Source organism: Stenella coeruleoalba, assembly GCF_951394435.1.
Source record: "Stenella coeruleoalba genome assembly, chromosome: 15".
Taxonomy (NCBI): domain Eukaryota; kingdom Metazoa; phylum Chordata; class Mammalia; order Artiodactyla; family Delphinidae; genus Stenella; species Stenella coeruleoalba.
The window spans coordinates 27,530,634-27,558,132 of record NC_137161.1 but is presented as its reverse complement, the minus strand read 5'-3'; the positions used below and the strand labels follow the sequence as shown (position 1 = coordinate 27,558,132).

Genomic DNA, 27,499 nt, shown 5'->3' with positions numbered 1-27,499 from the left:
CTGCATAACAAGTGGAGAGCAGGCCTCAGCTGCAGCCTGGGCACCGCATCAGCCTGAAACACTGTCTCCATTTCCAGAGGTACATTCTGTTCATGGCAGAAGATACTTGCTTTTCATTTCGTGTGTCAAGTTTCCTTTTACAATGAATCCATGGTCAACTGTAAAACACATTTTGGAGAAAATTAAGGAAGTCAGTTGTGGACTAAATATTAGATATCAGAGAACTGTTGATATTATTAAGTGAAACAGTGGCCCTGGAAATAGCCTTACTTTTTGGACATGCAAACTAAAGTATTTGGGGACAAAAATGGATGCTATCTATAATTCACATTAAGATATTTCAGAAAGAAATAGATGAAGCAAATATGGAAAATGCCAATGTTAAATATGGGTATTGGGTATGTAGTTCATAATGTATTCTGTATTTTTCTGTGTGTCTAAAATTATTCGAATTCAATGTTAGCCAGTTGATTTGAAGAAAACACGTTAAGAAACAATCATTAATGGCAGACTCTGGGCGTGGTCAAAATTGTGAACATGCCATGAGAGTGAAGGAAGCCTGGGCGAGGTGGGAAGAACATTCTGGGTTGGGAAAACCAGAAGCTTGGGGCTCCTTCCCCTGGGCCCCCCTGATTCTCTCCTCAGGGCTGGCTTCTGGTGCTCTGAGCAGCTCCGCAGGCCTTGCCGCTGACTGTCCCCTCCCCGGTATATCTGCTCTCAGGTTTGGAGCCAGGCAGGAAGCCAACAGCTTAGCTGTCCTCGAGGGGCCCGGCCACACTGCCAGTGTCTGGAGTGGGGAGGGGCAGAGGGCACAGCCCTTCACATCAGCCCATCCCCCCACTTTGGACCTGGGCCTGGCTACCTCACTAGACAGATGGGGAAACAGGCCCAGGCCTGACTCAGATGCCCTGTCTCCAGGGTCTGGGTGCTTCCTGAGGGCCCAGGACACACAGTCCTGCAGAGGGAAGAGGTGAAGAGAAGGCCTGTGGTGCCAAAAGGGTCAGAAGCCTGCCTCTGGCGCCCAGCAAGTCAGGGTCATTGCAGGAGGGTGGGGGACAGAAGTGTGAGGAGGTTGAGATGAGGGCACGGTGCCCCCCAACAAGAGAGGATCCCCCCTCCATCAGTGCAGCCCAGCTCCCCTCCACCTGTCACTCACTGAAAGTCACTCTTACCCTCACGCCCAGCTGTCCCTTCTCAAGGTCCCCCCTGTCACTCATCAGTCAACAAATATTTCCTGAGCTTATCTGTGTGCCAGGTACAAACTAGGTACCAGGGCCTCAGCCAGGAACAAATCAGACATGGTCCCCACCCTTGTCGAGCTGATGCTGGTGGGAGTCAGACACCAAACAAGGTACATGAGAGAACACGTAACACAGCATCAAGGGCACAGTGAAGAAAACGGGAGCGGCATGTGCAGGGAGACAGAGTCGGCGACCAGGCTACTTTAATAAGGGGTCACCTCTGAAGGGTGAGTTTGAGCAGAGACCTTAATAAAGTGAGGGAGGGGCCACGGGGTTGCCTGGAGAAAGAGCCCCAGGTAGAGGGAACAGCAAGGGCAAAGGCCCTGAGGCAGGGCAAGAGTTTGCCACGTGAGAGACAGCAGGGAGGTCAGTGTGGCTGGAGTGGAGAGTGAGGGGGGAGGGAGGAAGCCGTGCTCAGTGTGATGGGAGCAGAACCCCACGGGGCCAGTCCATGGGGAGGAACCCAGCAGGGCTGGGAGGGTTCTGAGCAGAGGCAGGACAGGCTCTGAGTCGTGCTGTGAAGGGCAGAAGGGCGAGAAGTAGGATGGCCAGTGAAGAGATGACCACAGAAGTCCAGGCAGCACATGAAGGAGGCTGGACAGGGAGGTGGCAGTGGAAGGGTACCGAGTGGCCCGATTCTTGGTCCCGAAGGATCTGCTAAGAGATTAGATGTGGGGTGTGCGAGAAAAACAGGAGTTCGGAGAGGAGAGAGCAGCTCCATTTCAGAGACCGTGTTCCTTGCTGTATCCCCGGTGCAGGGACAGAGTTAATCTCAATCAATAGTCACGTTAAAGAGAGAGAAAGGAAGAAATAGACTCCCAGCCTCAGGTTCCTCTTCAGACCAGGCTGGCTTTTTTCTTCTTCAAGCCTGTCAGAGGCGACCTCTGGTGGCCAATGATTGGAGCTGCAAATCCTCAGGTTGAGGGCCATAAGGAAGAGTATGCACCCTGGAACATACTTGACTGGAAAAAAATCAGAGACCATACCCCAGCCCTCACCCATTTTACAGATGAAGATACTGAGGCCCACCTACGGTTGAGGTCTGATCTCCATCTCAATGGCTGCTCCTTCTGGCCTCCCAGCTGTTGTTTTCCAGAGCTGAGTGGGCATTTCACGAAATCCCCCACAACCTCCCATAGGATGCTGGGAGTCCATCCTTGGCACTCCTACATTCCTAGGAAGCATCATGCTGCCTCATCTTGCATACATTCCAAATCCCCAGATTAGCCCACACCTTCCCTACTTAGCTAGATGGGAAATCTCTACCCCATCTGCGCTGGAATTTCCACCATGCTTCACTCTTGGAATCCTGCCCCAGGGCAGGACCCTGCCCAGCAGAGGTCTGTCAGCAGGGACCCATTTGCTACATACAAACCTGAAAGTGGTTCCCATTCCAGCCCAGTTTTTCCAACTTGGGTAAGGGGCGTTCTCCCCCATCAGCACACCCCATTCAGGTGGCACCATAATTCCCCCCACCTTCAACTCTTGGCATGCCTTGAGCTGTCATTGTTCTTCACACAGGACAGAGACCAGGAGAGGAAAGGAGGTCCTAGGTACGCTCTCAGCAGAGCAGAGGAGGCTGTCACCCCCCTTGAGCTGCAGGTAAGACTTCTATTGATGCGACACTAGGATGGCATTTGATGTTTCTTTTATTTCTTTTTCTTCATTTTTTTCTTTTTTTCAGCAATTTTTAATTTTAGGTTACACAACTAACAGGGTTATAGACTCCTAGAAAAGAAAGATATTTCATTTAAGTCTAAAGTCCTCTTCATTCCACTTCCTATTCCCTGACCACCTCCACACACACAGTCCCAAAGGTAACCACTGTTGCCAATTTGAAATTCATCTTTCCAGATTTTTTCATATAGATGTATATGTGGTAAACACACATGCAGCCCTAAAGAATATAGCTTTTATTTGTGGAGAATATAATTTATTTACACAAATGGAATCATCATACTGTACATATTTATCCTGTGAATTTTTTCTCCAGTCTGTTCTGGACTCTTGAATTCAATTCATGGATATGAGATTGTATTCCCTTTGGTGGGGTCTGCACCATGCTGGGAGCCCTGATCAGGGAGCAAACAAGTACTGAAACTGGTCTGGAGGCACCCTTGGAAGCCCCTTTCCCTAATCCTCTTTTCCCGCGTCTTATTTTCTCCTGCTCTCTTTCCTCCTTCCTCCCACCTTCCACCTTTTCTCACCTTGGCACTTAGGCCCCACACAACCCCAGTGAGAAGGTTCTAAGAGTCCAGATGCCCTTTGCAAGGTCCATCTCCCCGGAGTTTGGGGCTTCCTGCACCCCCTGGTGGCTTCTCTGAGTAACGGCAGTGGCGCCTTCAGCCCCTAATCCAATTGCCCATCAACCCGTTCAGAAAGCGCAGCACATCTCCGCAACTGCGAGTGAACCTCCGGTGCCTGCCCTGGGGGACCCGCCACGGATCAGCTGATGTCTGCCCTGGAAACTCTCCTGGTGGAATATGAGCGACCTCCTGACCGGCCAGAAGAGTCTACGTGTTTGAGAGCGCCCGGGGCAGCGCTTTGTGGAGGACTCGTGGTCCTGGTGCAGCGTCCTTGGAGAGCAACTGAGTGATCGCTCTCAAGTATGTTGTAGTTCACGGCCAGGGATTGATTCTACAGGTATTTCACACCTGGGCAAAAAGACAGATTGCCACGGTATTTGTTGCAGCGTTGTTCTTGATGGTAAATGACAGGCACCCAGCAATGGGGGCAGGCTAAATTCACCCCTGTGCTTTTGGGTGATGGGACACTGCTAGGTCCTGCCGTTACCGTCCTGGGACTCCCTCAAGGTGGCTCTACAGGCTCCCTGCACTCTGCAACCTGCCCCCGCTGGGTCCTTCCCCACTCCACCTTCCCCTCACCCTGCTCTCTCTTTTTTCTACAGAGAACATCCTCTAACGTACTGAATAATTTCCTTATTCTTTACCATTTATTGTTCATCTTGCTCCACCAGAAAGAATATCAGCTCTCCAAGGACAACAGCTTTGTCTGTTTTGTTCAGTTTTATATCCGAAGCTTCTCTCACAGTGCCTGACATACAACTGACACTTCATAAAAGTTTGTTGAATGAATGAAGCCAATGAATGAAGGTCTCAATGCTGGGAATATAGAAAGATCTCTAAGATATTAAGCAGAAAAAGCAAGCTTCAGAATGACGTGGTGGATGTGCCCCACTGTATAAAGAATGTTTTCCCATCAACCTAAAACTGCTAACAACTTTTAATTAATTAATGTCAATTAAACAAGAAATACTATACAAGTATCTGGAGATGACAAGGAAGTGGGGAACCTTTTGGCGGGGGTTCATTCATTCACATATGCAACAAACATTAAATTCCCAGGGTATACTGGTTATATTAGACACATGTCAAGAAAGGTTTCTTTAGAGGAGGTGGTATTTGAGATTGGCTTTGAAACACGCGTAGGATTGTCGCAGAAAAAGATGGGGCAGAACGGATATTCTAATAGAAGGATCAGTACGGAAATTTCGGTGGCTTAAAAGTACTGTAAACACTTAGAGAATTGTGAGCAGTTCTGGCTGTAAGTAGCAAAGGCTACATGTAAGAAAGAGGAAGTGATAAAGTTGTCAAGTTTTATTGGTCCCAGCTGAGGAAGGATGTAAATGCGAGGCTTGGACATTTCTCTTCATTTGGTGAGCAACGGGGGAGTCTTTGAAGGTTGACAATAAAGATATATAGATAGATATAGATTTTTTTTTCTTTTTTTTTTGCCGCGTCACTGGCATGCGGGATCTTAGTTCCCCAACCAGGGATCGAACACACGCCCCCTGCAGTGGAAGCTCGGAGCCCTAACCACTGGACAGCCAAGGAATTCCCCAAAGATATATTTTTTAAGTTAAAAGTAAAAATGATATAAGGAGCACCCATGAGATGGATGTGGGTCACACCTTAGACAGAACTTCCTGAGAGTCGGGAGGGGGCATCACTGGGAAGGAGAGATTTGGGGGGGGCAGCAGCCTCACACTGCATCCTGGTAGAGGACGAGCAAATTCTTGTGTCCCTACAACCCAAAGTGTTGGGTTCATCACTTCCTGAGCCCCTGGCAGCTGAGAGAGGGGCCCGGTCTCCACCCCTGGGGTCTGCTTACCTCTCACCCCAAGCATTTGCCAGGGGAGTGACTGCTTATCAAGTAAATGACTGTCTCAGAGAATAAGACAAAAAGCAAGCCAGAATTATTCGTAGACCTCAACACACAGTGAGCCAGGCCCTGTGAGATTCATTTCACACCGTGTGTGCACAAGTTTGAGTCTGGGTTCGAATCCTGACCCGCACTTACCGGCTATAGCACCTTGAGGGAGTCACTTAACCTCTTGGAGCCTCAGTTTCCCCATCTACAAAGTAGGGAATAAAAGTAGCACCTGCCTAGGATTAACAGATTTCATTGGATATTGGACTATTATAGTTCACTGGATACGAACTATTACTATGCGGCAGAGTAGTATTCGTCAGTGGATATCAGAGACCAGCTCTGCCAGACTCTTGACTTCTCTAGGCCTCCGGTTCCTCGTTCGTAAAATGGGGATAGTAGTTGTATCTCCCCAGAAGCCTGTGGTAGGGCTTCCCTGGTGGCGTAGTGGTTAAGTAATCCTCCTGCCAATGCAGGGGACACAGGTTCGAGCCCTGGTCTGGGAAGATCCCACATGCCGCGGAGCAACTAAGCCCATGGGCCACAACTACTGAGCCTGTGCTCTAGAGCCCACGAGCCACAACTACTGAGCCCATGTGCCACAACTACTGAGCCCACGTGCCACAACTACTGAAGCCTGCGCGCCTAGAGCCTGTGCTGCACAACAAGAGAAGCCACCGCAACGAGAAGCCCGTGCACCGCAACTATAGAAAGCCCACGTGCAGCAACGAAGACCCAACGCAGCCAAAAATAAATAAATAATAAAAAATAAATCTTTTTAAAAAGCCTGTGGGCTTCCCTGGTGGCGCAGTGGTTGAGAGTCCGCCTGCCGATGCAGGGGACACGGGTTCGTGCTCCGGTCTGGGAAGATCCCACATGCCGCGGAGCGGCTGGGCCCGTGAGTCATGGCCGCTGAGCCTGCGCGTCCGGAGCCTGTGCTCCGCAAGGGGAGAGGCCACAACAGTGAGAGGCCCGCGTACCGCAAAAAAAAAAAAAAAAAAAAAGTCTGTGGTAGATTAAACGTATCAGTGCACCTCAAGCTCAGGACCTGGCACAGAGTCCGCTCAGCACACACTGGCTGTTTTGACTTCTGCTCCACAAGGAGGGCGTTATTATTATCCCCACTTTCCAAGTGACTTATTTAAGCACCACTATTTGAACCAAGAGTTTCTGCTCCAGGGGGCGCCATTTCTGCACGAAGGGAATTACGGTGGCCCGAAGGTGGGGCCGGAGCCAATGCCTGGCCGGCTCTTTTGTCTTCTGGGGGTTAAAGCGCTGAGTAAAGAGCCCTTTATTGTTAAGTTGAATCATCAGGATCCTCTGGATTGGGCTGCTTGGGCTGATTCAGACACACAGTTAGGCTCTCAGTGAGCCCCGCCCACCCTGCCCGCGCCTTTCCCCCTCCTTGGGGCGGGGACAGGTTAATACTAACCGGCTGCCTCTGGCCCCTCCCCTGCAGAGCCATTTGGGAACACGACCAGCAGGTAAGCCAGCCGACCTGGGCGACTCAGGCCTGTAAGTGCACAGCTGCAGGTACCAGGGGCCAGTCTAGTCCGGGGACAGCAGGTGGCCCATGGCCTTTCCCTTGGCCGTGGAGAAAGGAAATTTCAGCTGCTGGGTTGGAGGCCGACGGATAGCGGGGAAGAAGGGTCTCCTCCTCCGCTGGCCCGCAGGTCCGGCTGGAGTTGGGGCACCCTGAGCCGGCTGAGTGGACTCCAGACCCCTCCTCCCCAGGCCAAAAGACTGCGCCCCCCGCCCCGACCTCTATCCGGCTGCATCTCCACACCATTGGGACAGCTGTTCCTACCAGGTGGGGGCCGGAATCTCACCAGCCTGGCACGGAGACCGAGGGTTGGGATGGGCCCTGAGGGGAGAGGAACCCAGCCAAGGTCAGCCCCTTGGGAGGCCTGAAGCCCTTCCAGGCCCTGGGAGAGGCGAGAGGGAGAAAGGGAACTCACAGTCCCCACTGGCTGGCTGGGGTCCTGTTATCTCCTTGCTTCCTCCCCGGCAGCCGAGCGCTAAAAGCCTGGGCATCCTCAGACCCTTTGGAGACACAGAGACCCAGAGAAGGTGAGCAGCTGGCTTGAGGGTGCACAGCCAAGTGAGCACAGGCCTGGTCGACCAGGGGTTGGACAGGGTGTGGGCAAGCACTGCTTCCTCTCTGGGCCTGGATTCCCCACATCTGTGAGATGGGAACATTGAGATGGGATGCGGCCCAAGGTAACGCCAAGCTTATGGCGAGGAGAGGTGAAGCCCTCTTGATACACGTGGATGTGAGCCACGAGGGCGGTGGCTTACCTGGGCCGGGCCTCCAGCACACACAGACTCTCCCCTCTGCTTCTACCTCCTGTTCATCTCAGCCCCTCCTTTTGCCCTGCCTCTGTGCCTCTGCCTTCCTGCCCATTTCTGCTTCTAGCTTTTGGTTCTTTGTGTCCCTCTGTGTCTCAGTCTCTGTCTTTATCTCTCCATCTCTTCTTCTAGGTTTTTTGTTTTTGCCCCTCTCTGTCTCCCTCTTCTGTCCACTGAGAGCCATCTTGCTCCTGCCTGGACCACATCCCCCCCCCTCTAGTCTTACTAGGAGTCTGGAACCTGGGACAACATTGACTCAGACCCTTGTCTGGGAGCAGTGTGTGGCCAGTGCCCATGCCGTCACCTGGCACTGCCCGGGCTGCCCTGGCCGACTTAGCACACATGGTTGAGGCAGGCTCGATCAGGTGGCCCAGCCCTTAGCAAACCAGGTGGCCATCTGGACACTGGGAGAGAGGACAGGGCCGGGCTCACGTGGGAGAGAGCAGCACACAGAGAAGCTCCCGTCCCCAAGCTGATGCCCAGCGATGCTGTAAAGGAAGAAAGCAGAGAGCAGGACCGAGCGCAGGGTTGGAGGCTCGGGCTCTGATGAGCAAGGCTGGACAAGGCCCTTCCTGCCTGGTGGGGGAGGAGATGGCCCAGCCCACACATTGAGGGTGTGCGGGCCCCTCACCCTCTACTCCCTTCACTCCCTTGGGCCTGGGACTCAGCTCTCTGTGCGAGAATGGGAAGGGAAGGGACACCTTTGCCTGAGGCTGTCCTTCTGGCTTCCCTGTGTTTGCCCATCTGTTGTGGGGGCATCTCAAGTGTCTCACTCAAAGCCTTAGGTTTCTGGTCTCCCACAGTCACCGAAGGGGCCCGGGAAACAGATATGTCTTGGAGTCTCTCCCAGGTTCTCCAGGGCCTGAACCCCATTTCTCCCTTTCCTAGCCCAAGTGCTGGGGAGACTGGAGGTGAGTGGAAAGGGATCCTGCTCAGCTTGGCCCCTGCAGCAGCTTCCTAACCCCCTCACCCACACGGCCCTGCTCAGGCTGGTTAAGAGGGCTGGGTCCACAGTCAGATACGCCTGGGCTCAAACCTCAGCTCCCAGATGACCAGCTGTGTGACCTCGGGCAAATGACTTTCCCTCCCTGAGCCTCAGTTTCCTCATCTCTTAAATGGAGACAATTATAATGCTTGTCCCAGGATTGTTGAGAGGATTTGATGGATAGCGTGTGTGAAGTGCTTAGCGCCAGGCCTGCAAGACAAGCAGCGAGAAATAGCAGCCGTTGTTGTAGTTGTTGTTACTGTTATTGTTTTTATCTTTTCTGCCTGGGGAACTGCACCAGCTTCCTAATGGGTTAACAAGTTTCACTGCTGCTTTCACCCTGGCCCCCCATTATTCTCCTCACAACAGCCAGCATGGTTCTGTTAAAAACGAAATTAGAGCTGGTCCCACCTCTGTCCAGCAATGGAGATTTTAGCTCAGAGAAAACCCCCAGACTCTTGCCTACAGGGCCCTTACATGACCTGCCCATTCCTCCCCACGGGAATTGCTGTAGCCACGCTGGCCTCCTGGCTGTTCTTCCAACACCAATACCTGTTTCTGGCTGGGGCAAGACAGGTGAGACCCTGCCCCAGGGCCTTTGCAATTGCTGCGCCCTCCCCCACCACCACTCTTTCCCCTGACATGGCTCACTCCCAGGCTTCCTTCAAGTTCCCTCTGACAACCCCATTTACGATTGCAGCCACCCTTCCCGATTGCCTGCTCCCCCGGCCAGCTTCTTCCCTCCACAGCCCTATCACCAGCTGACTTGCTCTGTGTTCCTACTTTGCTTAGTGACTGTTTCTTCCCACACTTTCCTGAGAGCAGAGGTTATGTCCAGCACACACCAAGTATCCAATAAATACTGGATAAATGAATGAACAAGAGCTGCAAGGTCACTGTGGAAAAACAGAGATAACAGAGATGTGCACTTTTTTTTTTTTTTTTTGCGGTATGCGGGCCTCTCACTGTTGGGGCCTCTCCCACTGCGGAGCACAGGCTCCGGACGCGCAGGCTCAGCGGCCATGGCTCACAGGCCCAGCCGCTCCGCGGCATGTGGGATCTTCCCGGACCGGGGCACGAACCCGTGTCCCCTGCATTGGCAGGCGGACTCTCAACAACTGCGCCACCAGGCAAGCCCACAGAGATGTGCACTTTTAAACAATATCCCCAACACACTCTGAGCCACTCCTTAGATCTCTGAAGAAACGAGGCCTCTGCACAGGCAAGTCCCTCTGCCTAGGACATCCCCCATCCACTGCCGTTGATGGCTGTGTCGCCGGGGTCCAGGAGCACATGGCACTTGGTGTGGCTGGCTGGGAGTGAGCCAAGGCAGGGGAACCATAAAGGAGATGGGTCGCGCTGGACCTTACACCACTGTGACTTTTTTCCAGGTGAAGAAACAGAAACTTGCAGAGCCAAATCAGTTGCCTTGCAGCTGTGGTGGCACCTTCCTAAGGACCCAGAGAAAGCTCTGTGGGCCGTGGGGATTTAGGCTCTCAGTGCATGGGACCCATTGCACATAAATGAAATTTAGCTTCCTTATCTCCCCTGTCTGCCCTCTTCTCCCCTTTAAGCCCACTGTTCCAGCCACACTGGCCTAGGTTCATTCCTGCCCCAGGACCTTTGCACAAGCTGTTCCCTCTGCCTGTATGTTCTTTGGAGTATTTTTATGATTTTTTTTTAATTTAAAAAATATTTAAACATTTGATCCAGCTAAAATTGATTTTTTTTTGGTGGGGGTGGGGGCTGAGTAAGAGATAAGAAAGAGGTCCAACTTTATTTATTTTTCCTAAATGACAACCCAATAGAAGTCTTATTTTCTAACTGGTTCTATTCAGGAAAACTACATATTTGTCAATGTGTAACTGGCCACCTTGCTGACCTCATAGTTGAATAGCTGTTCAAGTGATAAAAGGTAACCATCTTCTGCAAATTCGCTTCCTCCCTTTAATTATTTACTTATTCCTTAATAGACATAGGCATATGCCTATCATATCATCTATTGCATATCATTTATTGCCTCTTCTAGATCCTTGTTTATTTTTTACCTTCTTCTGCTCTCAGGGCCTGGAACAATGAGTCAAAACCCCACCATTTACTGTGCTTCTGTCCTTTTCTCCCAGCATTTCTGAGGCTTCTGGAGAATGTTATTCAGAATATAGATGTTCACCACTGTTTTGACTCCATTATGAATTTGTCTTTATCAATATGAAATGACTCTGGGTCTCAGTTCCTACTTTTGACTTTTGCCATCAAATTCCATATTGAGAGTTACCTCTCCCTCTCTCTCCCCCCACCCTGCATTTTTCTGGAAGACCTTTGCCCCCACATTTACTCCTAACCTTTTCCTTTTGGTATCTCTTTAAGGTGTGTCTCAACAACTAATTTTGTTTGAGTTTGGTTTTTGATCAGATCCTAGTTGTGGCAGGACCTGAGTTTCTGAGGCTGGGCTTTGATAGTAAATGAGATAAATGTACTCATTAGTTTTTGGCTACTATTGTAACCAGAAGTGGGGTCCAGCTGCTCGCAGCTCAAAAGCCAATAAAGAGGCAAGCTTGGTGGAAAGGAAAGTTTGCTTTATTTTGAATGCCAGCAACCGGGGTGGTGGGGGTGGCAGGCAGATGCCTGTCCAAAGGCCGACGTCCGCCCCCCCCGCGCCCCCGTCCCGACAATCAGGGGAAAAGAGCCTTTACAGACAGAGGGAGGGGGCTACATGCAGAAACAGCAGAGTCGGCTGTGACAGTCATCTTGAAATTGATCATCAGTGGTCTGACCAGTGTCATCCTGATTAAGTACAATTAATCTTTAGTTCCAGGGTTGGTTTGTTTCCATTTCTTGAGGCCAGTTCTCGGAATTGTGGCAGCTTATGTCACGGCTACATCCTGATCATCATGCAGTTAACTTCTCCAGCTGGCAGGGGTTTCACTATCTATAAGACTGCTCATAGAATATGGCTCAGAATATTATCTAGAGCCCTTTGAGAAGGAACTACAGGTCCTTGACTATGCTTAATGACTAAACTATTGTTATTTAGTTTTGTTGGACTGTTTTCCTTTGTTTCTGCATTTTCTCACTTTTCTGATTAAACTTATTCTTTGGCTAAAGTTTTTCCACAGACAAAAGGCAGGCTGAGGACATGGGGGCAAGGACCGTAGGGTCCTGCTCCATTTCACTATCACTGGTCAATATACATCCTTGAACATATATTTCCGTACACTTAGCCAGTGCTTTGCTATTTATAAAATAAGAGTGGCTTAAGCAAGATAGAAGCTTATTTATACCTTAACATTAAACAAGCAAAATGGTCCTACGGCAGACAGAACAGGGCTGGTGTGGCAGTTCTGGGCCACAAAGTCCTGAGGGCGTCTAGTCTCCATCTAGCCCCCGTGTCATCTCCCATTGTGCCAAATGGCTGCTGGCGTTCTGGCTATCACATCTGAATTCTAGACAGCAGGATAAGGAAGAACAGAAGGGCACACTCCCTTTAAGGAGACTTCCAAAGTCGCTTCCAACTTCGTTGGCCTGGTCTTGATTGGATGGTCATGTCCAGCTACAAGGGAAGCTGGGAAATGTAGTCCTTTAGCTCAGTGGCCATTTGCCCAACCAAAAATCTGGTCTCAGTAATAACTAAGGAAGAAGGAAGAGTGGCCAGTGGGAAGCAGCTAGTAGCCTCAGCCTTGGAATATCATACAATGCTCTACCTTTTCTTTCCTTCTGTATTGTTTCACCAATCCTAGGCAGAACTCTACCTTAACTGATGTGGGTCAGCTTTTTTCCAGTGGGATTCTGCCTGCTTTATACCAGATCCTGGTCTCAGGTGGGAGTGGGCAGGCAGCACCTATTTCTGGGTCTACTTGGACAGTACTTTGGGCAGCTGAGAAGCTGCAATGAATTGCTGGCTTTTGAGAAAGGTTCTCTCCCTCCTCCACTCCGCTGATCCTCCAGGGCGGGACAGCCCCTGTTTTGCAGCTATTGAGTTACCTGCCTTGGCCAAGGTAGGGTGGTGTATTGCCGAAAGCCTGCTTTCAGTTTCAAGGTTCGTTGGATTCGCTGGCAAAATAACCACTCGTCTCACACAACTGAACAGATTTAATTAATTTCTTTAATAGAAGATTATTTAACATAATTTCAATATACAGTCATTAGAAGGGGATGAATAAAAGTATTAGAGAGATATAACCGAGTATACATCACCAGATTGGGCCAACACCTTCATCCAGGTTCAAACAGCAGCTGGGAAGTCCCGAGTAACAGCAGTCTGAAGTCCCAGTTGGGAAGGGTCCCGGGCAGCGCGTGGCCGCAAACCGATATCATCTGTTTGCGTGCAAAAATGCAGCTCTGGTTCAATTGTAACAATGCTGTTGATTTCACCATGTGAGTCACAAGATTTTCCAGACCGCAGGGGACTGGCCAAGTCCCCAGGGCTCAAGAAATTCCAGGACCCACTCCCTTTCTTATGGTAAGTGCTGCCTGACTAGTTAGTAACAATTGTTAAGTGTGTAAACAGGCAGGCAGCACAGTCGAGGCAGGGTCACAAGTCAGTCAGAGGCCTACTTCTGCCTCTGAAGCCTGAACAAGACTACTTTACTAGTTTTCCCAGCAGGTGGGAAACCCTGTCTTTCCATCCAGTCCCAGCCACTGCACCCTCCCCTCTACCTGCAACTCTGCCCGCTTTGGCCCATGATGCATCTGGGTCCTGCAGCCCACACACCTCTTCCTCACACTTTTCTCTGGGCATAGCCCCTGTGGCTTTTCTGCTTGCATCCTCACAGCACTGGGCACAAAGTAGGTGACTAATAATACCGGGTTGATTGTTTAGGGGGAAGTGATGACAAAGTTTTGCCATCAGGAATGTGTGTTGTGGTATCTAGAAGTGTGCTAAGGAAAATTGTGTGTTTTTAAATGCAATTGACATGTTTGCTGAAATCGTAATCATGATCATTCACGTTTATTGAGCACTTACTATGTGTCAGGCATCATGCTAGTATTTTGCAGGTTCATGGTCCTAACAATTCTGATGTTGGTACTGGGACCCTCCCATTTTGCACAAGAGGAATCAGGTTAAGTTGTTTGCACAGGGGTTGAAGCTGCAATTTCAGGCCAGGCGTCTGCCTCCAGGTGGCTGGAGTCAGTGCCCGGAGTCCAGTACTGAGAGGCCCAAGGTTGGATCCCAGCCCCCATTTTGCCCCCAGCTAGTGGGGGATCCTGGGCAAGCCACATCTTGCTCTCAGAAAGAAGGGCTAGGCTTGATCAGGGGTTGCAGTGTCTACCGGGCATGGAGGGGCCCAGGCAGGTGCCCTAAGTTACAGAGGGCCAAGGGTGATTGTTGCCATGTGGGCACATTGTCCTGGTGTGGTCTTCCAGCATATTCCCAAGAAGCCAGAAATCCTGAGTTTCGTATGCCAACTCCTTCCTGACTTGTGGATTTCAGTAATTAATTATTTACAACATGCCACACATCAAAATAATACATCTGCTGCTCGCCTGCGGCCAGTGAGTTACCAGTTTACAAATCCTGAGCTAGGTCATCTGTAAAGGCTCTTCTGCCGTCAAAATGCCAGATTCCAGGGCTTCCCTGGTGGCGCAGTGGTTGAGGGTCCGCCTGCCGATGCAGGGGACACGGGTTCGTGCCCCGGTCCGGGAGGATCCCACGTGCCACGGAGCGGCTGGGCCCGTGAGCCATGGCCGCTGAGCCTGCGCGTCCGGAGGCTGTGCTCCGCAACAGGAGAGGCCACAACAGTGAGAGGCCCACATACCGGGAAAAAAAAAAAAAAAGCCAGATTCCAAAGTAGCCCCTGCCCTCCAGGGGCTTCAGTCTCCCCGGGAAATGTACCAGCATACACCCACACCAGGAAAACCCTAAATGGAGGGTCCTGGGTCCCAGGGCTGGGCAGCCAGATGAGGTTTCCTGGGGGGTAGGGTCCTGCAGAAATCTGGGATATGGACGGGAGGGAGATGGCGCCCCAGGCAAGGAGCACTGCACAGGCGAAGGCAGAATTTTGCCCTCTCTCCATGGGTCCTCTGGGCATGCCCAGAACCAGGCCTGTCCTGGGCTATTAGTGGGCCAGCTTCGCAGGTGAGGAAATGGAGCTTAGTGACTCACCTAAGGCTCCCAGACAGGAGGTGGTGAAGTGGGACTGAAAGCAGGTCGGGCTGCATTCTGCATTCTGCCTCCCAGAGAGGAAGAGGTGGCAGCCCGAGGATTGTGTTCCCTCCAAGGCGGAAGGAGGAAAGGAGTCTGGAACTGGAGAGTCAGTTCTGTATGTGGGAACCTGGAGGGGAGCTTCCTGGGTGGGGCATAGCCACAGGGCTGCCCCTGCGGGTTCTAGAAGAGAGACGAGGAGTTAAAGGCTGACCATGTGAATTGAGCAGAACCAAGATTAGCGTCATGAGGAGAGGTAGGTGGAGCCAAGTGCTGCAGGGGACCAGCTCCAAATCCCATCACCAGCCTCAGCAGAGCCCCTACACCCCTGCAGACCCTACCCCTTTTCCCATCGGTAAAAGGAGGTGATTGGCCCAATCAACATCTCTTTCCAAAATGGTGCATGTGCCACCAGTATTTCAGGTGGTACCTCATGGGGAACTTTTTTCCTTTATTAATTTTAATAGTCATATGTTAATTTCCATGCAAATTAGAAAAACATAATTGTCACCAAACCTGGCGTTGCACCATAGCAAAAACAGCTAACCCTTAGTGAGCGTTCTCTGTGCGGCAGGCACTGAGACGACGCATTAACGCATTGCATCTCATGACAAACCATGAGGTCGTGACTATCATTGCCCTCTATTTACAGAGGGGGGAAATGAGGCACAGAGGCAAACTCAGTTGTCCAAAATCATCCAGTTAGTTAAGAGGCAGAGCTGTGTTCAAGTCCAGGCAGCTGGCTCCAGAGTCTCACTCGAAGCTGTAAACAAAGAATGTTGTCTGACATTCCAGCTCTCCGAGGATCTAGCTGCAACCCACAGAAGTTGACCACGGACGGGGCTCCCTGGGGGGAATTCAGGATGGAAAAACAGCATGAAGCATTCTGTTTTGGATATAGAGCCCCTAGACAGTTAAGATGCATATCTAAGGAAGAATTTCAATGACCCAGAAATCTTGCATCTTCCCGTCCCTAGAAAAACACTAAAATCATTAGCTAGAGCTATCTGGGTTTGTGTGTGTTTGTGTGTGACCTTTTACCAAGATGTATGCACGACTATGTGTATTTCCCAGCCGAGAAATTCCTACATATCCTGGCTCCTCCCCTACCTCTCCCGAGCAGTTCCTCAGAGCTATCTGAGGCTGTAGTCCTCAGTAAGACCCATGAATAAAAACTGAAACTCACTGCCCTTATGTTGTGCGGTGCTGATTTTTTTTTTTCAGTTGACAAAGCCCCTCCAATATTTTTCCTTAGACTGAGGGTAACTGCACAGGTGGTATGACACAGGTAACTAGGAAGGTGGTAAACAGATCACAGAATGGTTCCAGGGGGGCTCCAGTCAGGCAGTCTCCCAGGGCCTGTCCAGAGAGGGAGCTCTATAATTTGAGGAGAAAAACTCCAGACTGCAATTTTATATCAGATAACCTTATTTTTGTAACAGGTAGTATGTTTTCTTAATGTTTTTTTGACAATGATCCTATCTTTTTTTAATATTTATTTTATTTTTGTGTTTTGGCCGCATCGGGTCTTCATCGTGGGATGCAGCATCTTCGTTGCAGCATGCGGGATCTTTTTGTGGCGTGCAGCCTCTTCGTTGCAGCATGTAGGCTTCTCTCTAGTTGTGGCATGCAGGTTTTCTGTCTCTAGTTGAGGTGTGCGGGCTCAGTAGTTGTAGCGCGTTAGCTTAATTGCCCCATGGCATGTGGGATCTTAGCTCCCGACCAGGGATCAAACCCACGTCCCCTGCGTTGGAAGGTGGATTCTTTACCACTGGACCACCAGGGAAGTCCCCAGATAGTATGTTTACATGGTTCACAAATCTAAATTATATAAAAAGCTCTATACTGAGGTGCTGAACATCCCAGCAGTTTCTGTGTGTCCTTCAAGGGCTGCTTTGTGCAAATACAAGCAAAGAGAACATATTCTTCCTCCTTTTCTCCTGTCTACCTACCTTGATGTTGTTCACTTATCAGCTCGGCCTCGAGGCCTGTCGTTATCCTATCAGCCAGTGAGCTCTCCTGCAGCCCTCTCCTTGTAACAGGTGTGTGCTGTTCCAAGAGGCAGCCATCCCTTCCACTAGCCCCTCTTCTGTGGGTGGCAGGGAGGTTGTCTCCCATGTTTTGCTATTACCAACAAGGCCGCAAGAAATAATAACCTCGTACATACATCATTTTGTCCAGGGCAGGTAAACATTGGCTTTGGGACAATCTCACAGTGCGAAGTGGCACCTTGGAGTCATTGTTAATTGACATTTCCCATGGTGAATGAAGGTAATCTTTTCATATGTCTAAGACTTCTTTGTACTTTTTCCTCTGAACTCTTCATATCCTTTATCTACTTCTCTATTGGGTCTTTTTGTTCTTAATCTATAAAAACTCTTTATACATTAGGAAGATAAATCTTCCGTCTGTGATTTACATTGCAGTATTTTCACCCAGGATGTCATCTGTCTTTTGATCTTGTTGTTGGTATTTTTTGGCATTTTTCGCAGAGGCTGTTTTGTTGGTTTTCTTGCTTTTGTGTGTTCTAAGATTTATGCAGTTGAAAGTATCAAATTTTTCTTTTGTGGTCTGGATTTACAAGTCATGATAGGAAAGCCTTCCCCACTGGAAGCTTGCTTATAAAGGAATTTGTCCATGTTTTCTGCTAATAAAAAGCCACCTTGTTCGTGGGGAGGGCCCAGAAGCACAGTCTTTTGCTCGACGGTGAACCTGACTTTGCTCACCTAGTATTTTTCTCCATCCAACACTGCAGGCTGATCTGTGGAGGCAGCAGCCTCCGGCCCAGGGCAGACGTCACCATGGCCTTCCTGATACACCTGCTGGTCTGTACCTTCGGGATGGGCTCCTGGGTGGCCATCAACGGGCTCTGGGTAGAGTTGCCCCTGCTGGTAACGGAGCTGCCCGAGGGCTGGTACCTGCCCTCCTACCTCACAGTTATCATCCAGCTGGCCAACGTCGGCCCCCTGCTGGTCACCCTACTCCATCACTTCCAACCCGGCTGCCTTTCCGAGGTGCCTATCGTCTTCACTGTGCTGGGGGTGGGCACCATCGCCTGCACCCTCTTCGCCTTCCTCTGGAATGTCACCTCCTGGGTGCTGGGCAGCCACCACAGCATCGCCTTTCTGGTCCTCACCTTCTTCCTGGCCCTGGTGGACTGCACCTCCTCCGTCACCTTCCTGCCCTTCATGAGCAGGCTGCCCACCCACTACCTCACCACCTTCTTTGTGGGTGAAGGACTCAGCGGCCTCCTGCCTGCCCTGGTGGCTCTCGCCCAGGGCTCGGGTCTCACCACCTGTGTCAACATCACTGAGACATCAGACACCACCCCGATCCCCGAGACCACCAGGAGCATGGACAGCCCACAGGTACCTGGCATTACCCAGAGCTGTTGCAGCTCTGTTCTTGGTCATAAGCAAGATCCTGCGGAGGGCTGGTGTTTCCTAGATGTTGGGTAGACCAGTGTTCTTGACCTGGCAGCGCTTTAGAGCCCCTGGGGGAGCTGCTGAGACATATGCCAGCGGGCACCCCCCTCACCCCCAGCCCTGAAATCCTTGGGGTCAGGTGTGTTTTGGAACCTGCAGTTTCAGATTTTAGAACACACTTACCCCAAGTCTGGGCCAGGGCCTGTGACTCAGCAATGCAGCACAGTGACCCCCGCTGCCCACAGCCTGGGGCATTCGTGCCCAGCAGGCAGATGAAGGCTGTAAATAGACTCATATCCAGCTCAAGTGTTGCTGTCAAATGAGTCACAGAAAAATTCTGGCTTTTAGAGCTTTCCGGATTTCAGAATTGCAGATAAGGGATTGTAAACGTGTATGTATTCAGAGTTCCCCAGGTGTCGCTAATGTACAGACAGGGCTGAGAACCATAGACTTTAGACGTTGCTTCAATACCTCGTGCTGTTACAACATCAAACTTCCTCACTGGATTTTAGACAGTATATACACCTAACACTATCCAAACCACCGCAGTACAGCCACGTTTGCGAACCAGTGGCCTGGGCCACCAGAGCATGAAAGCATTTTTCTTTTTCGAGACTTTGAATTAGTTGATAACATTTAAATTTTTTGAAATGTCACATACATAAATCTAGAGGCATGATATCTCTTGGAAAAAGGTCGCCACAGGGCGCCTTTGGGTGGGGCCGCTCTCCTGTCTCCAGCCAGCTCCTCCTCTGAACATGTATATTTGTGGTTACCTGCCCTGGAGGGCAGTCAGGGGGGACAGCTGTAGCTTCTGGGTCAGAAAGAACCAAGTGCGCTGGCTTCGCCACGTACTCCCCAGAACCCTCAGGTAAGACAAACCGTCCTGACACCTCTGTGCCCTCTAAAACCAGGGGTGATGGACCCCACTGCGCAGGGCCGTCAGAAGGCGCACACGAGCTGCTACGTGCACCGTGCTGCCGTGCAGTGAGCAATCAGTCAGTGTGAGCGTTTATTATCCATCACTTACTTATTAATAATAATGCCTAATATTATTGTATACAGGCAGACCTTGGAGATAATTGAGGGTTTGGTTCCGGACCACTGCAATAAAGCAATATTGCAATAAAGAGAGTCACACAAATTTTTTTTGGTTTCCCAGTGCATATAAAAGTTATGTTTACCACTATAGGTAGTCTATTAAGTGTACAGTAGCATTATGTCTAAAACAACAATGTACATACCTTCATTAAAAAATACTTTATTGCTAAAAAATGCTAACCATCATCTGAGCCTTCAGCAGGTCGTAATCTTTTTGTTAGTGGAGGGTTTGAAACATTTCGAGAATTACCAAAATGTGACCCAGAGATACAAAGTGAACAAATGCTGTTGGGAAAATGGCACCAATAGACTCGCTCGATGTAGGGTTGCCACAAAACTTCAGTTTGTGTACACACACACACACAAAATGCGACATCCACGAAGTGTAACAAAGTGAAGCACAACGAAGCAAGGTGTGCCCGTATTGTCATCATTAATGAGGTTGTTACCTGTGCCCTGACATCATCAGGGATCCGACTGACCCTTGTTTTGTCTTTCCCAGGGAGCTAGCAGCACTTTGGTGTCTGAGCTCGCTAGGACAGCACCCTCCGTGGTCCACCTGGAAAGCCACTACCTCCCCGCCACCTTCTCGCCCTTCGTCTTCTTCCTCCTGCTCTCCTTCATGATGGCCTGCTGCCTCATTGCTTTCTTTTTCCTCCAGCGTCTACCCAGGCGCTGGGAAGCTTCCATAGAAGACCTCCTCACCTCTCAGGTCACCCTCCACTCCATCCGGCCGCAGGAAGGGAAGGACCTGGGCCCCCCAGGCGCGGAGGACAGCGGGAAGGGCCAGGAGCCTCTGGAGGAGAAGACAGCCCCCCGGCACCTGGCCCACCTGACCTTCATCTACATCCTGGTGGCCTTTGTGAACGCGCTCACCAACGGCGTGCTACCCTCCGTGCAGACCTACTCCTGCCTGTCCTATGGGCCCGTGGCCTACCACCTGTCCGCCACCCTCAGCTCCATGGCCAACCCTCTCGCCTGCTTCCTCTCCATGTTTCTGCCTAACAGGTCTACCCCCACCTGGCCCTGGAGAACTCTGGTTGGGGGCACACTTCATGTCAGAACCCAGAATCCCACACCCACCTATCAGGCTGCATGTGTAGTGGTTAAGAATATGGTTTCTGGGGCTCAACTGCCTGGGTTCAAAGCCCGGCTCTGCCACTTACTAGCTTTGTGATACTGGACAAGTCACTCCACCTCTCTGTGCCTCAGGAATCTAGAAAGTGGGGATAATCATAGATCTTCTTCCTAGGTTGCTGGGAGCATAAGACGAGCTAATCTGGTAAAGCTTTTATAGCAGTGGCACATCTCAGGTCCACCGTCACCGCCATTGGCCCATGTGGAGGAGCAAGCAGGAAGTGAGGTTCCCATTTACAAATGGAAACCCTGAGGCTTGGAGAAAGGGTCTGCCGTGGTCTAATTCCCAGGATCTCAGCCCTGCCCTCCTGCCTCCGGCCCATGCCGGCTCCCTTACAGCTGCAGTTCTAGAAGAATGGCTGGGCAAATTGATAAAACGCAGATTGATCCAGCCTAGATTTCAAATTTTTTTCAATATAAATATTTATTTATTTATGGCTGTGTTGGGTCTTCGTTGCTGCGCGCGGGCTTTCTCTAGTTGCGGCGAAGCGGGGGCTGCTCTTCGTTGCGGTGTACGCGGGCTTCTCATTGCGGTGGCTTCTCTTGTTGCGGAGCACGGGCTCTAGGCGTGCGGGCTTCAGTAGCTGTGGCTCGAGGGCTCTAGAGCGCAGGCTCAGTAGCTGTGGCGTACGGGCTTAGTTGTTCCGCGGCATGTGGGATCTTCCCAGACCAGGGCTCGAACCCGTGTCCCCTGCATTGGCAGCAGATTCTTAACCACTGTGCCATCAGGGAAGTCCCAATTTCATATTTTAATAAGCAGCCTAAGTGGTTCTGATGTAGGGACTTCGGATCCGCACAGGAGAAACACCCACCTTGGGGTTGTGAAACTTTAGGTGTCCCTGCCTCCCACGTGCTCCTCTGCCCTGCCTGGCCTCACAGCCTCTCAGCCCTGCCCACCCCCCACCCCCCAGCCCGGGAAGGAGGAGTAATGAGGACAGGAGAGCTGGACAGAAGATGTCACTTTGCCAGAAAGCTGATTTTTCTCCCTTGAGGTTTAAAAACTGTGGAGGGAAGCTGGAGATTTCTCAGGGAGCAGGACCAGAGGCCACAGACCTGTGGACGCTGAGACGCCCAGAATGTTAGAAATACAGAGTCTGAGAGTCTCAGAATTCAAGAATTTTGGAGCAGAATGAGTCCTTAGAGGCAGGGCAGCCCCTCTACTGTCACCTAGGGGTGCATACCTGTCAGTGTTCTGAAGAATGTGGCCAGGGAGACCCCAGGGAAAAGGCCTCAAATGAAGGATGGTGTCCTCAGTGGTCAGACCGAGGGCCTACATGGAAGGCCACCAGTGTAGTGCCTCTAAGCCAGCCACCAGGACCCCCAGATCATGCAAACCTCACGTTGTAGACAAGGCAGCTGAGGCTGGAGGGAGAAGGGTCACCTGAGGTCGCACAGCACACACCCTGCAGTGCCAGTAACATGATCCAAGCCTCCCGCTCATCAGCGCAGTTTCCTGGCTGGGCTGGGGAGTATCACAGCAGGAAATGGCAGCAGATGGTAGCAGGTGGGCCCACAGCCAGGGCCAGGCCCTGCACACTCTGCTCCCCAGCCCCACAAGACTCATTATGCAGGTGAGGAAACTGAGGCTTAGGGACCAGTCCTGCGGGTGGAACTGAGATTTGAACCAGGCTCATGTAGCACTAGAGTCTATTCTGTTTTTCCTGCTGGGATGCTGGGCCCTGCTGTTAACACTCAGGATGACTTAGGCCAGCCTTGACCCCAGGAACCTCGCTGACCCACTTGAACTGGGTAGCCTGGAAGTTTCCACATGGGTCTAACCTCTAAGCCTGGAGACTCTGACCACTCCCTGTGGCCCCCTGGGGCTGGGGCAGGGTGGGGGAGTAGGGGCAGAGGTCAGGCTACTCACCTCCTCTATTCACGTCCCACTCCCCGCTCTGTCCTAGGTCTCTGCCATTCCTGGGGGTCCTTACAGTGCTCGGGACCGGCTTTGGGGCCTACAACATGGCCATGGCCGTGATGAGCCCCTGCCCCCTCATGCAGGGCCACTGGGGTGGAGAAGTCCTCATCGTAAGTATCTGGCCTGTGGAGCTGTCCGCCTCCCACCCCCCAGCTAGCCAAGGCCTGGGAGGTCGAGAGTATAGCCCCTTCTCTTGACCAAAGTCTTTGTGGTTACTCACTCAGGAAGCCCAAGGTTGGGGGGAGGGGGAGGGATGCTTCTTATTTGGAAACAGAGGCTTAAGAAGGTGAGCTGGCTGGTCCAAGGTGACAGTCCAGCTTCTCCCCTGAATGCCACACTCTTTCCACTATGTGTATGTCAGCGTGGCCTTCTCTTTGTTGCCCTTGACTTGATCATGAGACAGAAAAGCTATTGGGCTCTCCTTTGTCCTTGGGGAGGTCAACTCAGGGGGCCCCGTTAGTCCAGCAGAGTCACCCGCAAAAGGCTCTCGTTGAACTTAGAGGTTATTCCATGGGGTCCCCTTAGCCCTGTTCGGTCACCCTAGAAGCGCCCTTCGCCCTTGGGGCTTGCCCCAAAGTTACCTTCACTATTGAGTCTCTCCCAACCAATCCCCGCAGGTGGCTTCGTGGGTGCTGTTCATTGGCTGTCTGAGCTATGTCAAGGTGATGCTGGGCGTGATCCTGCGTGACCGTAGCCGCAGCGCCCTCTTGTGGTGCGGGGCGGCGGTGCAGCTGGGCTCGCTCCTCGGAGCGCTTATCATGTTCCCACTGGTCAACGTGTTGAGGCTCTTCTCATCCGCTGACTTCTGCAGCCTGCAGTGCTCCACCTAGGCCAACTGAAGTGGCGTGGTCCATCACAAGGCCCCGCCCCCATGACTAACACCCGGAAACTGGGACCCCTCGAGGCAAGGCGTGTGCCCAAGGTCGCAGAGCCAGTGGTAGGGAGCTAGGAGGCAGAGCTCTTTAACTGATTTGCAGCACCCTGCTGGAGGATGTTAGAAGCGGAACAGCTGGGAGGTTGAGCTGCCCATTATAAGCTATGTGACCTTGGGGAAGTCACTTGATTGCTCTATGCCTCTGTTTCTTCATCCATAAAATGGGGATTATAAGAAATAACACCTACTTCATAGGTTTGGCACAGGGATAAAATGCAGAAGCACCCAGCACATCCTGATCTGACGCCCAACAGTACTAACAGGAGTGACAATCTACAAAGCCTAGAAGTGGCCAGAGGCGTTGAGAGATGACCCCTTCCCCATATCCTTTTTCCCCCATCGTCTCAGAGAAGCTTCTAGAAGACAGATGGCTAACGGTGGAATCTCAGGCACCTTGGCTTCCCAATTCCCAGTATGGAGGAACACTGCACCCCATGCACCCCTTCCTGTCACCCCTGCTGACACAGGAAGGCCCACTCCTTGGAGATTAAGTGACCTCCTAAGAGGCAGAGAGAGGATTGGGGCAGAGGGGCCACAGCAAGACTCTGAACGTGAGTCCCCCCCACCCCATTCACCGGCCGACACTGAACTGGGAGGCAGTCCTCTGAACTGGGGGGAGGAGGAGAGTGGGGGAAGAGTATGTTAGCTACCTGATAGTTTTTTGGTTTTACTTTTTGTTTTTCTTTTTTTAAATAAAGACATTCCTTGCTTTTACACTAAGGTCAGCCTTCCAAGAAAAAGTCCAGCATGAACACCAAAAAAAAAGTTTCAATATAATCAGCTTTCAGTTGGTCCTAAGGTCAAGGCTGAGCTCAGAAATAAACAGAATCAAGGGCTTAGAGAATGTCTGGTCCTGGGACTTCTTTGCTTTAGAGGTTTGTTTTGTTTGCTTGCCACCACCCTTCCTTTTTAATTTTGAATAGATAATACAGTCACATGTTTCAAAAGTCAGAAAATATAAAATGATGTTCAGCAAAAAAATTCCATCCCTGTCCACTCCCCCCTCTGCCCAGTTCCCCTTAACACATACATGAGCACTTTTATTTGTTCCCTGTTTACTCTTCCAGAGATTATGCAAATATAAGCAAATTCAAACATAGAGCCTTTTTACATAAAAAGTAGTAAACTGCTGTGTACTTTGCACTTTCAGGCAACAGTGAAAATGCAGAGAGCCTTCTTGTTCTTTGTCGTGACTGCATAGTATTCCACTGTGTGGAGGTGCCAGATTTGTTCAACCAGCCCTCTGTAGAAAGACATTTGAAGGTGTTGGAGACAAAATTAAACACTAAATCTCCCACCAACCCCAAAAACCTCTCCACAAAAGTAGAAAAGAAAGAAAACAGTTTTACTATTGAATATATGTTCAACCTGATTGTGGTGCACATCACAGACGGTCTGCTAAAGAGATTGCACAAGCAGAAACTCTACCCTTCTATATAGTCCAGTAGACACAACCTATTACATCCAGGTTCTCAAATGATAACCTCAAGTAAGAGAAGTAGATAACACGGTTTGTCATTCTGAACTCAGCTAGTGATTGGGGTGGCTCTCTGTGTTAGCTAATTGTCCTTAACCACAGGAAAGAAGAACTCATATCTTTATGAAAGGAGGTGGCTTCCCAACTTGGAGCCAAACCCTGAGTTAAGCTCCCACACTCCGGAGACTGGGTGATGGGGTGTGGCTTCCTGATATTTACATTGCAGACAGAGGGTTCCCTTGTGTGGTAAAACTGGCAAGAGGCTCATTCAGCTTTTCTAAAAGCCTCGCATACATGCAAAAAGGAGCAGAGAAAGAATTTATGTTTTCTAAATTAAATGCTCAAGAAAAGGGAGTGGGGATGTCTCTTTCCCTTTTTGGCACCAGAAAGAAATGTTTTTATTTGTATTTGCCCTTACAAGGGCATTTGGGTTGTTTCCAGTCTTCTCTCCCAGAAAAGGCATTGGAGTAGATAATGAGCAAGAAGACCATCTCTCTACTGACGTGGGAAGATGCTCCAAGATTAATTACACACGTGGGAAGCAGATGCAGAAGAACGTGTGGAGTGCGGTGCTGGCCGTGCTAATACACTCTGTGGAGCACTAGGTGGGAGGGCGGGTGACTTGCTGTTTGGAAAAGGCACCTCCATCTGACAGCCCTCTCTATGGTTTTGCTTCCGCCCTCCTCCTTGGAAGCCTGTGACCTTGACAACCTTTTAGTTACCAGGCACAAGTCAGCTGTCCTCCACCTCCTCCTCTGTACAATGGAGACAATAAAAGCCCCTCCCTTTCAGGGTGGTTGTGAGGGTTAATCAGGCCCACACCTGCAAACAGTGAGTGCTCAATAACTGTCATTAAAAAGCTTCCACTTTGAGAGGATATCTGCTATGGACCCTGGATGCCCCTTCCACCCCACCCCCACCCACCCCCTTCCCTGAACTTAAGTCCAGTTGACCCACGTCACGTGATGTCTCTACAGTCCAACCAAGGAAGTTTCCCTGAAGAATGAGAGCAGAACTCTGGACTCTGCCTAGGGTTGGCAGCGGGTGGGCATCCCTGAGGACGACCCCGCTCCCCAAGCTGGTATCTCAAGGTGGTTGGAGGGAAGGAGGTAAAGCAAGGAGGAAGGAGCCTTCTGGGTAGCAGAAACTGCACTTGCAAAAGCGGTGGGGCAGGAGGCAGCAGGCCGCATTCAAGCACCTAAAAGGAGGCCAGGTTAGGGAGGCCAGGGGCAGGCACAGGGGCAAGGGCCTGAGAGGCCAAGGTTGTGAAGGGGTGGAGGGTTGTGTTGGCCTCTGTGGGTTTCGGCGGGGAGGTGGTGATATTGCAGGGAACCACAGCAGATACAAACAGACTTGGAAACTACTGCAGCCATCTGGGCAGAAAGGGCCCTGCGCTGGGTGAGCCATGCAAAGGCCAGCTTATCACACAGGCTGACATATACGATTTGTCCTTTTTGGTCTCCTAAGAAATTTTCCTGGAAGTCAACGACTGATTGAGCAAAGAGTCTCTAAATAAAAAGGACAGAACGACCCTCCTTCCACCCCAGGCCATGGATGGGAGCTAAAGGGATCCGAGTATGGAGAGCAGGTAAGGTCCCAGCCTCTGCCCCGAGAAACCAGAGCAAGAAGGGCTGATCTGGTTTGAAGCTGGCCACCCAAATCCCGAGTGGGGGTCCCCAGGAGACATTCCCTCCCACCCTTTTGCTGGTAGTATACTCTGAGAAATGTTTAGCACTGTCTGGAAAACAGAGCCTGAAAAGTGACACCTGGGGCAGGAGTCTCACAGGCCCCGGTGCTCTGGGGAGATTGACCTGGTCAGAGCTGCCCTAGGTTTAGGCAAATCCAGCCAGCCTCTGCCCGAGAGCGCTGAGCCCGAACCCAGCTTCCGCCCCGTCCTGTCATTTTCTGCAGTGGAGACACCCTGCAAACCACCTTCCAGAGAAACTGCAGAGAGCAGGGGGCACGGCGGTATGGTTTGATTTATACCTTCTAATGCTTTAGACGGATGGCACATGGGCCTCTGAGTGGGTCCCAGGCCCTGCAAATGGGGTCACGTGCGAGCAGTGGTCCTCGCTCTTCAGGGCTCCGCGCTCCACGAGGGAAGGCTTGCATCTGGACTGTTTATCCTGGACCCACAGGCCTCACCATGCCTTGCCCTGAGAAGGGCTCAGCGAATATTACTTAGTGGTGGGAAGAACGGCCTCTCCAAAGCTGTGCGTGCCCTGATTCCTGAAACCTGTAAATATGTTACCTTACACGGCAAAAGGGGGTTTACTGATGGAATTAAGGTTACAACCTTAAAATAGCGAGTTTATTTTGGATTTCTTGAGTGGGCCCAATCTAATCACATGAATCTTTAAAAAACAGAGAATCAGAAGAGATTCGGCTGAAGAAATGAGAAGAAAGATGCGGCACCATACACTACAACAGCAGAAAACCCAAACAATCCTATTAAAAATGGACAAAGGACCTGAATATATGTTTTTCAAAAAAAGACACACACATGACCACCAGGTACATGAAAAGGTGTTCAACATCACTAATCATCAGGGAAGTGCAAATTAAAACCACAATGAGATATCTACCACATGGCTGTTATCGAAAAGACAAGAGTTAAGTG

General features: G+C 50.9%; 1 protein-coding gene across 1 annotated transcript; it reads left to right on the top strand.

The window, feature by feature from the left end:
* Window positions 1–6,886: 6,886 nt before the first annotated feature.
* Window positions 6,887–24,581, top strand: SLC52A3 (solute carrier family 52 member 3). Its single transcript, XM_079943764.1, has 5 exons — window positions 6,887–6,895; window positions 17,643–18,255; window positions 19,916–20,421; window positions 22,455–22,578; window positions 23,086–24,581. The coding sequence occupies exons 2-5, from the start codon at window positions 17,689–17,691 to the stop codon at window positions 23,296–23,298; spliced, it is 1,410 nt and encodes a 469-aa protein (XP_079799890.1). The 5' UTR covers window positions 6,887–6,895; window positions 17,643–17,688; the 3' UTR covers window positions 23,299–24,581.
* The last annotated feature ends 2,918 nt before the right edge of the window (window positions 24,582–27,499 follow it).

Excerpts from the sequence above, each read along its gene's own strand:
- SLC52A3 (XM_079943764.1), top strand. The coding sequence starts at position 17,689 with ATGGCCTTCCTGATACACCTGCTGGTCTGTACCTTCGGGATGGGCTCC. Across the intron at positions 18,256-19,915 it reads GGAGCATGGACAGCCCACAG|GGAGCTAGCAGCACTTTGGT; the intron begins GTACCTGGCATT and ends TGTCTTTCCCAG. Across the intron at positions 20,422-22,454 it reads TCCATGTTTCTGCCTAACAG|GTCTCTGCCATTCCTGGGGG; the intron begins GTCTACCCCCAC and ends GCTCTGTCCTAG.